A 10788-nucleotide genomic window follows, 5' to 3' on the forward strand; every position below is an offset into this window, starting at 1 on the left:
AGCGACATACAAAGACAAAAAACAACATATTAAAGGGTTAGACAGGACAAAACAAGACAAATACTTATACAGATACAGATATGAATTGATGTTGTGAGGGAAAACCGTCTGTGTGTGAGTATATGTGCGTGTCTATGAGCATGTGTATGTGTTGGAGATAATGGAGATGAGCTGGAACAATTGAAACATGAGGAAGAGAAAGAGAAGAAGCAAAGAAATAAACATGCGAAAAAGGAGACTAACACTTAGGAAAAGGAAAAAGAAAAAAGAAGAAGAGAGGAGAAAGAAAAGGTAAAACAAACAGCCACTGGTAATGAAATGTAGAGTGTGTAAATCATGACTTTTATCCTGATAAGACTTCTCCCCTCTTCAGTTTTTACCTGCTGTGTGAGCGCTGCACACGCCTGCATGGATGTGTCCGTCTGAGAGATGAGGTCACAGCTGCTTCCTCCTCCTCCTCCTCCTCCTCCTCCTCTTCCTCCTCCTCCTCCTCCGCTGAGTTTCTCTCTCAGCTCCTGCAGCGCTGCAGATTTCTGCCTGATCTGCTCCTGCAGCTCCTGAAACACATATTCAAAAGTTCTAGTTCAGTTTCATGACTAAGAGACGATCTGCAGCTGTTTATGTTTCTCTGCAAAATCTTTCAGTTAACACGACTGTTTATGTAAATTAAAGGGATAGTTCAACATTTTGGCAAATCGGCCCATTGCCATAATCCCTATAGTCATAGCAGTAGTTTCGTTACCTTTAATTGTCGGTGCAAGCTATTTTTAGAACGGCGGAGCAGAGCCGTGAGCTGCTCAGAGCTACGCTACGGAGGCTCATGGGATTTCTTGGTTTTCCTCATCAAACTCATCAAATACACAATCCAACAACTCCACAACGCTCTGGTGGACAAGTTGTGACCTGCACATTCACCACGCTATGAGATAATAACACAACGTTACCACACAGAGTTGTTTTAGAGGTAAATGCAGAGACTGTTGATGAAAAACTGTCCCTGAAGGCAACGCGCATCAGCGGTTTTGCATGAATTTCCCTCTAAAACAACTCTGTGTGGTAACGTTGTGTTATTATCTCATAGTGTGGTGAATGTGCAGGTCACAACTTGTCCACCAGAGCGTTGTGGAGTTGTTGGATTGTGTATTTGATGAGTTTGATGAGGGAAACCAAGAAATCCCATGAGCCTCCGTAGCGTAGCTCTGAGCAGCTCACGGCTCTGCTCCGCCGTTCTAAAAACAGCTTGCACCGACTATTAAAGGTAACGAACCTACTGTTAAAGTTGCTCTGATGGTTGGACGGCTGAGTCCTTTTTCCTGACCTGGCAGGTGTGGATGCTCCTCTGCAGCTCTGTCCGGCTGCTGGGCTTCTGAGCTGAGTCCATCCAGATGTTCTGAGCTGCGATCCAGTTGTTGGTCTGTTTCAGTCGGGTCTCAGCCTCCGCTCGGCTCCTCAGATCCTGCTCCAGCTCCTGGACCTGAACATTCACACAGAAACACATGACTTTTTAAAAAACTTTAAATTAAAAAACAGTAAATCATCAGTCGAGTCCATACAGGAAGCTGAACTAGCAGATTCTTGTGACAGTGTGACGTCTGTCCTCTGACCTGAGAGTCGAGCGTCTCCTTCAGACTCAGCCAGCGGTGGTTGAGGCGGCCGACGTCGTCCGCAAACTGGTTTTGCTCGTAGCGCCTCCTCTGGTCGTCCTCAGTGCTGCAGGTCTGTAACGGCTGGTTCACGTGGTCCAGGGTGGACTCGTGGGCCGACATCTCCACCCGGCACTCCTGAGAGGGGACGGACGTGGACCGGTCAACAGGAGACACAGGCAAACGGACAAACTTCTACCTCTGACCAGGTAATTACAAAGGAAATCTGATCGGATTTTTGATAATAGGTTGGATCAAATCTTGAAAATGGGTCGTTCAAAACTAAAAACGGATCCTAAAATCAGATTTGATCAAGTAATCCAATCTTTTTTTTTCATCTCAAACCCTAAGATTGTGTTGTTCAAAACCTTTTAGTTGGATCGGCAAAATATGATATACAGTATATAGTATATTCTAATATATACAATGGACTATTAGGGCCACATTGACAAATAAACTTCAAGAATAAAGTCATGAATTTACGACTTTATTCTTTTTCTCGTAGGAAATGTACGACTTTTATATGTGTACAACATTTACTGTATAATACATTTATAGAGTTATCTTTTGCACCTGATATTTTAACCATTATAGTGATAAAGTGAAGAAAGTTAACTTTTGATTATTCCTCAAATGAAGAACTTTTACCCAACTACTGGATGAAAGTTTGAAAGTTGAAAAGTTTGAATTTGAAACACATGGAAAAAATATTCGCAATGTATTTGACTCATGTAGCCTACTGTATATTATAGTATATTTTTTTAATTATTTAAACAGCCAGAATAAGTAAAGTCTGGCTTTTTCAATTACAGCAGACATTGAAGAAACAAGAAATAGCATAGAAAACAATACACACACCCCATTTACACCCCAAATAAATAAACTCTGAGTGAGCCCATGCTGGTTATTCTACCTGTTTTGTACAGACCTAGTAAGCACTCATTATTTGGATTTGTTAACCTTGAAAAGTTTGTATCTGAATTCTAAAAAACTGGGATAAAAGTAAAGGTTGATTACATCATCTTGGATTGTAAAACAAGGGATTTCAAAATCCAGATAAATTTGATCCAGATTACACTTCCTGAACATCTGGGCCCTGGATGTTCAGGAGGAACATCTGCTGCAGCGGTTAGTTCCAGCTCTACCTTGCAGAAGTCGAGCAGCTGCGTGACGTCTGAAGTCTGACTGCAGGACGTTTGGTTCGGTTGGATCCTGTTGAGATTCTCCTCCAGCTGAGACTCAGCGGCTCCGAGCCAGAGCTGCAGCTGCAGCAGCGCCCCCTGCTGGCTCTGGGCCTTCATCCACCACTGAGGAGGAGGAGGAGGACAGAAATGACCCTGAGCTTCAACCACTCTTAGAAAATGTTTCATCCCTATAGATTTTTCACACTTTTACATTTTTCTACCGGTAAAAAATATCCATGTGATTTGTTTGTATACGTCGTGTTTTATTTGTGAAATGCATTTGTGAGAAATGAGCTTTAAAGATAAAATTTGGACCTAAACTTGTAAAGGAAGACGAGAGAGATGAGGTGCATGAGAGAAAAAAAGAAAGACCACGAATCAGAGGAGCAGAAGTAGAAGTAGAGAGGAACAGAAAGTAATGAGAGCAGCAGCAGCAAGAGGGCGACGAGAGGGAAAGAAAAGAGGGAGGAGAGGAGAGAGAGAGGTGGAGGAAAGAGGAGAGGAGAGAGAGGTGGAGATCCAGACAGATGGATTTTGGGGGGAAAATGGTTTCACACCACTGAGGCTGAGAGGAGTCCTCAGGTCGTCTTTGTGCTGCACAGTGGGGATGTTTAAAACTAATTGGTGAGGAAAACTGTGGTGTGATATTTGAAATACTAAAAAAAAAAAAAAACTACAAATAAACATGAAACTAGAAATTATTATTGAAAATAAAATTCAGAAAAAGTTGGAAGGCCAAAGAAAGTTTGATAAAACCTGAGAGAATGAGACATTAAAGTGATAGGCCAGCATTTTTTTTTCTTGTCTTGCCTCACTCCCGAGTCCATGACCAGCAGATAGACACCATCCTTTCCACTGTGTGTGCAGTAACAAGGGAGATAGAGCCGTATCGCCCGTAATTAGCTTAGCTCAAACGCTGGAAGTGTATAGGTAGTGTTAGCCTGCCTCCTACCCGAGCCGAAATCAGCAGTCAGAAGCTGATTTCATTTTAGCTCTAAACTCTGTAAATATCACTTTATCCATATTTCAAACATGTTTAGGTGAGAAAGTAGCTGTTTAGATCAGCAGTGTGTCGTTAATTTGTCTAAATACCAGCTGTTTACAATTCTGTTCGGACGAATTCGGCGCTACTCAAGCTAGCCGTTGTGACCAACACACTTCCGGTTACTTTCACAAAATAAAACACCCGTTGCCTTTTACATACAGAAAACCATGACGATAGAATTGGTGCTTTTACTTTGAAATAGGAAGCTAACCTACCCTTGATGTAGCTAGCTTGAACCAAAATAAAGCGTCTTTGCTTGAACCCTCCGTTTTGACCGATCTCGTCCCGTTACCGGCATTTGACCGCTCAAGATGCCTTACCGGAGAGTTTTGTCAGCTCTGAGACGAAGATCGGCCCGCCGGTTTCTGTTTAGAGTTGCTGAAGAGTTTCTCTGATGACTTTAGGTGGAGGCAGGCTAACACTACCCATACACTTCCAGCATTTAAGCTAAGCTAATTACGGGCGATACGGCTCTATCTCCCTTGTTACTGCACGCAAAGTCGAAAGGATGGTGTCTATCTGCTGGTCATGGACTTGGGAGTGAGGCAAGACACGTAAAAAAAAAAAATGTTGGCGTATCCCTTTAAATCATTAAAGCAGACTCACCTGGTGCAGAGTTCTCTGGACCAGCGGAGCATCGGCCACCACCGCAGACCAGTTCACCTCCGTCTCTCTGAGCTGGGACTGGAGGACGGAGACGGAGCAGAGACGCTCTTCTTCCGATGTCTCCTCGTCCTCCAGATGTTCACCGGAGCATCGGTCTGCCTCGCACATCTGGAGCAGCTGTGATCCGGCTCCAATCACCGCCACCTTCAGCTCAGACCGGACCTGCAGCTCTTTGGTCAAAGCCTGAAGTGGAATGAAAGTGTTTAGTTTAGTTTAGTTTAGTTTAGTTTAGTTTAGTTTAGTTTAGTTGAATTAGTTTAGTTTAGTTTAGTGAGTTTAGTTTAGTTTAGTTTAGTTGGTTTAGTTTAGTTTAGTTCAGTGAGTTCAGTTTAGTTAGTTGAGTTGAGTTGAGTTGAATTGAGTTGAGTTGAGTTTGGTTTAGTCTTTTTTTTTTTTTACCTTGTAGTCACACATAGATACACATAGCTACACAACAATACACATATGATTTAAGCATAAATAAACAAAACAATAATTATTTTGAACCCTAACCCTTTTTGATTCTATTAAGTGTGTCTTATGTGTATTTTCATTTCTATTTCTAAATTATTCCATAGATTGACTCCTTTAATTAATCTGTGAACATACAAATCCCTCTTGGTTCATATATACTGGCCGCTTACTCTGGAAGCAGATAAGATTATTGAATTTTAAGGTCTGTAAGTTTATGAATAATTACTTCGTTAATTTGTGATAATCAGCCCTGTTGATTTTCCTTATTACTCTGTATTGTAATATGAACATTGGTTTTGTAGTCCATCCTCCATCCCTCTTACCACACACTGCAGGTAGAGCTCTCGCCTCTGCTCAACATCCACCTCCCGGTCGGCCATGACGGCGGTCTGACTCCACCTGTTGATCTTCTCCGTGGCCTCGTTCATCCAGTGGGTCAGAGCAGCCGAGTCACAGAGGAACCTGTTCACCAGAGAGACACACAGGCTGGTTAACGCTTCTGCAACAACCGACACAACTGGAAACAAATGAAAAACATAAATAAATGTGCATCTGAACTAGTTTTATAAATGATTTCTCTCTCACCTGCTTCTCAGTTTCCTCTTCCTGTCAGAGTTGGAGCGTTCCTCCTCCGTCCTCTTGGTCAGATCTCTCCTGCGTCGCTCCAGCTCGGCGGTGGCCACGCCCACTTTGCTGTGACCCGCCTTCTGCAGCTGAAGCCCCGCCTCCAACATCCGACCGAACCGCACCTTGTTCTCCTCCAGAGCGGAGCTGAGTTTCTGTCGCACATACATGAGTATACAACATAACTCAATGATAAGACTAATAATAAGGGTGATGAATCTAGTTCAGATCATCCATCAGATATGATATGATTAGGGTGATTTTTTTTTAACCTTCTTGGATTTTTCCAACTTTTACCTACACACATGCCAAGTTTACAAATAGATTTGCAGATGACACCACAGTGTGACAGTTCACTGGTTTTGCTGGTTAATTCCATGTAGCTAATGAAAAGTCGGAGGTACAGACAAGGGTTTAGTTTAATTTTGGTTAAACTGCAGCCAAAAACTGTCGCTCATGTTTCACTGAATCTGTCCGACACTGACAGACTGTATATGTAACCAAGATACAGTAACCTAAAAGCAGAAATAGAAAGGCAAGCATCTAAAAACTTCAGGTTGCCTATAATGATTATTTGCATAATTTGCTAGGAAAACCAAGATGGTGCAGTGCAATTGATTTGTTTTGTAATGTATAAGTTCATGCGTTTCTTGCACTTTTGAGAAAACTGATGTAAAAATGTATCTGTCGACTGAATGGTTCACATAATGCTGTCATCATGCTGTTGTCAAATGCCTTTTATAAATGTTATGTGTTTCTGTTTTTTTCCTTTAAATTGAGCTGGAGTCTAAATAATAATTCTATTGATTCTCTTGGATTATCTTACTTATTTATTTTTGGGACCTGAGTAAAAATATTTAGTTTCTTCTTGCTCTGAACATTTTGAATGACAATGAACTTTAATAAGAACTGAGAACCACTACACACACAACATTTCTGCATTCAACACTACTGTTAGTATATTAAATATGAAAATGAGTGATCCAGAAAGTTAAAGAACAGTGAGCCTGTCCTGTCTTCATCTGTCTCTGGACCACTGGACCTGCTTCAGTACCTCGACACCCCGAAGCAGAGCACAACAGAGAATATGAAGCAGAATGAATCCTGGTTGGAGGCCGGTCTCTGCTTGGTTAATAACTCACATCAGAGCCGAGGAACATCGTGTTCCCCCACAAGAAAACAACCAATCGGCTTGGATTTGATTGAACCAATTAGATTTTTTTTTTCAGCGAGGAGACGAGAACACTGTCAAATAACAAATAACTCCCTGTTGGTAAATCACAATGAACCTCATGTCAGTCAGAGAGAAGCAGCAGCTGCACCCGGGACAGATTACCTGGTAGACACAGAGCTGCTCCTCCTGGTGCATCATGGGAAACGAAGTCTCCATCTCTCCCAGCAGGGAGTCGGACCAGGCGCTGTCCTCCTCCCACTGGGACCACACCTGACACACAGGATGATGGAGATTATTTACACAACACATCCACAGCTCTGTTCCCTTCACTTTTACACAGCCCTAACTTCTTTTAACTTATTTTAAACTAGGCTTACTTATTTGATTTGATTTTAAAATGCATCTGGGTCTACAGTCGCATTCAGTTTCTTTTAAATTATTACATACATTATTGATTTTAACTTCTGTAAGAAAGTGTAGCTAGACGATCGATGAGTCTAGGTGGTCGACAACAACAGTATAATTTATTTTGGGTGCTTTAAAAGTGGGTATTTTCTATTTATTTTAAAGATTCATTTCTAGTTCTAGATTCTGTTTTCTAGATTCTGTGTATCTATTGCTGTTTCGCTGTGCATTTCTTTGAATGTCTTTGTGTGTATGAACTTTTGTGCATCTATCGCTGTTTACTTTTAATATGTTGTACTATATGTAAAGCACTCTGAACTGCTTCTGCATGATATGGTGCTAGATAAATAAATTTGAATTTAATTGAATTGAATAGTAGTTTAAGGTTATGTTGATTGATTATGGTTTCTTGGGTTCCATTTTCTTAAATTTCTATTTGTGTTTGTATTTTAAGGTTTTTCACCTGCTTTTGGCCTCGCAACTTTCAAAATAAAAGAATTGATTCTTGGTCATTGAAGTGGGGGAAGCTGCAGGTTAAACTTCACAAGAGTGAGAAGCACTTGACAAAAGCCATGTCATGTCATAGTGTTGTCAAGATGCTGTGTCACCATCTCTATCTGTGTAATGTCCACCACCTGTACTCTGGACTGTCCAGTGTGATGTCCACTATGTGTATGTGGTTGTGTGCACAGCTGTGTCAGCACACATAAAAGCCCAAGATAAATTCCCTGTCAAGGACAATAAAGTTTATCTCATTTTGTCTTATAATCTAAATCACTGTTTCTCCACTTCACACACACTTTAAATAAATAAATAAATAAATAAATGACCTTCTGTCTGTGTGTGAACTACCTGCAGCGTCTCCTTCATCCTGGCTCCTCTCTCCAGCGCCTGCTGCTGCAGCCGGGTCACCTCCTCCTGCAGACCCGTCACCACGCCGTCCCACCTCTGGAGGGCGCTGTCTGGCAGTCTGCGGCTCAGCTGCTGCAGGACCTTCAGGTGCTGGCCCAGGAACTGGAAGAACTTCTGATGACAGAACCAGGACATTAAGCTTTTTAGGCTTTTATCTTTAAAGGGATAGTAGCATTTTTTTTAAAGTGGGGTTGTATGATCTACAAATAGCCCCTAAGTACTTTAATTGCAGTAGCAGACTCTCTGCACTCCTCCCGTTAGCAACGCCAGCCCATAGCCCTGCCCAGAGATTTACAACATACATTGTTGTGAATGGACCCAAAGAAACGGCCTATTTTCGTGGCCTAAAAGAGGGTTAGGGTTACGTAAAACCTCTTTTAGGCCACGAAAATAGGCCGTTTCTTTGCATGTTGTAAATCTCTGGGCAGGGCTATTATGGGCTGGCGTTGCTAATGGGAGGAGTGCAGAGAGTCTGCTACTGCAATTAAAGTACTTAGGGGCTATTTGTAGATCATACAACCCCACTTTAAAAAAATGCTACTATCCCTTTAAAACATCAAACTCCCTCCACAGTCTGAACGTGCACACTGACCATGTGGCCGATGAGCTGCTGCTGCAGCTCGGCTCTGCTCTGCTGCTCTGCGTCCGGCCGCTGTGTGAGGCGTTCAGGGCCCAGGGCCAGCAGCTCCTGCAGGCCGTGGACCAGCCGCTCGTACTGCTGCTGCAGCTCCACGGTGCTCCTCAGCTCCTCACAGCGGCCCCCAAGTCCAGCCAGAGACCAGTCCAGCTCCGCCTGCACACACACACACACACACACACTCTGAGGATTCAGACACGCTTTAGGCAGATTGACCGACCGTCTCTTACACCAATGGTTCTCAAAGCGAAGACCTTGAAAGGGTTTTCTTGAAATTTGACCACTTTCTTTCGGAATTTTTTAAAACTCTTTTTTCTTTAGAAATTTTACTTCTTTTTTCTAGAATTAAAAAAAATAATAATTTTTAGAAATGTTACCATTTTTTTCTAGAATTAAATTTGTTGAAATTTTACCAATTTTTTCTAGATTTTTTTCAACTTTTTTTTTTTTTTTTTAGAAATAAATTTTACTTCTTTTTTTCTAGAATTAAAATTATTATTTTTTTTAGAAATTTTACCAATTTTTTCTAGAATTAGAAAAAAAAGTTGGGGAAATTTTTACCATTTTTTTCTAGAATTGAAAACATTTTTTATTTTTTTTATTTTACCAATTTCTTCTAGAATTGTTTTTAACTTTTTTTTAAAATCTTAATCTTACCACTTTTTTCCCTTAATGTTTTTGGAGAAATTGTACCACTTTTTCCAGAAATGTCTCTAAAATATTTCCAAAAATACACGCCTTTGGCCCTAAGTTGAACGTACATTGACTAAAAAAGTAACTTTCCTCAGTCTCAGAACAAATATTTGTGTATTTCTGGTGTTTGCAGAATTTTGTCCAATTGGGGTCCGTGGTCTAATTTGTGTCAATTTAGGTGTCCTTGATGTAAAAAAAAATTAAGAACCACAGCAAGCAGCTACCTGCAGCTGTGTGGCCTGGTGGGTGAGGGGGGGGGACAGGTCATGTTGCTCCGCCTCCTTCAGCAGAGACGTCACCTGCTCCACCTGCTGCTGCAGAGTCTCCTGCATCTGCACCACCGCCTGGGGATCAAACACATGTGCAGTTACTCAGCTGAACACGTTCACCAAACTGCTGCATGAGGCCTCAGGTGTTGAAGTTAAGAGAGTTCATTTGCAGAAGTTATTTGTATCAGTTTAATGGGACAACAAACAGAATTCAACCACCAAATTGCAAAGACTAAGTTAAAACAAATGTTAATTTTGGTGGTGGAATCTCTTAGCAGTTGAAGAAAACAACTCTACAAATATTTTAAAAATTGGGAAATTATATAAAAACATGTAATAAAACAGAATAGTTATGGATTTTTGATTTGCATTTTGTTGCCTGTAAACCGGTTCATTATTACGGCATTTCATCTGATGTAAGCTTTTTTTTGTTTGTTTTAAGAAAGGACCAGGTATTATAAATTCTCTTCATCCTGCTTCTTATACAAATAACATGAAAAATGAAAATGAAATGCTATTGGGTAAATATCTTATATCCATATATTTAATCTTTTCTACTCTTATGTGGATAATGTTAAATTTGAGTATACAGTATTTTCATGCCAGATGCAGTGAGGCCTTTGATATAATACAATATTTGTAATATAATGTGATATAATATCACTATTGAGGTATTTCCTGCAGATTATAACCTCCTCAGTGTCTCTGTGTCCAGTTAAACTTCCTCTGACCTCTGGACGTCCACCACTCGTGCTGCTCTAAAAATACAACAAGCTGGTTTGTTGATTTAACCTTCGACCTCTTATGAGTTCACTGTGTCAGCGCTGACACGGACAGACGTGTGTGTCTCTGTGTCTCTAAGAGTCAATAACACTTCACTACAGTACAGATCACATGTACATATGATAACAACAGTACTTTGTCTCCATGGAAACAGTACCTGCAGCTGTTCACTGAGTCCCAGCATCCCGTTGAGCTGATTAGTGATGTGATGGACGGTGGACTGGTTAGAGGTGAAGGCTGCATGCAGCAGGTTTAGTCGACTCTGTGGGAGTTAGACAGACCACATCGCTCATCACAGCT

The 10788-nt window shown here is 41.2% G+C and overlaps 1 protein-coding gene across 1 annotated transcript in view; it reads right to left on the reverse strand.

Moving 5' to 3' along the window:
• The window catches only part of syne2b (spectrin repeat containing, nuclear envelope 2b), a 199714-nt gene that overhangs the window by 53279 nt on the left and 135647 nt on the right, over positions 1-10788 (reverse strand). Inside the window, exons 90-101 of the mRNA XM_085768285.1 lie at positions 10646-10750; positions 9661-9780; positions 8699-8899; positions 8047-8220; positions 6952-7059; positions 5577-5770; positions 5315-5453; positions 4479-4721; positions 2789-2950; positions 1605-1781; positions 1319-1474; positions 381-557 (exon numbers count right to left, since the gene is read on the reverse strand). Of these exons, the coding sequence (XP_085624411.1) occupies positions 381-557; positions 1319-1474; positions 1605-1781; positions 2789-2950; positions 4479-4721; positions 5315-5453; positions 5577-5770; positions 6952-7059; positions 8047-8220; positions 8699-8899; positions 9661-9780; positions 10646-10750 (1956 nt within the window). The remainder of the gene's footprint in view (positions 1-380; positions 558-1318; positions 1475-1604; positions 1782-2788; positions 2951-4478; positions 4722-5314; positions 5454-5576; positions 5771-6951; positions 7060-8046; positions 8221-8698; positions 8900-9660; positions 9781-10645; positions 10751-10788) is intronic.

The sequence above is a fragment of the Trachurus japonicus genome, chromosome 22 (assembly GCF_045865225.1).
Source record: "Trachurus japonicus isolate A0001 chromosome 22, Traja_1.0".
NCBI lineage: Eukaryota > Metazoa > Chordata > Actinopteri > Carangiformes > Carangidae > Trachurus > Trachurus japonicus.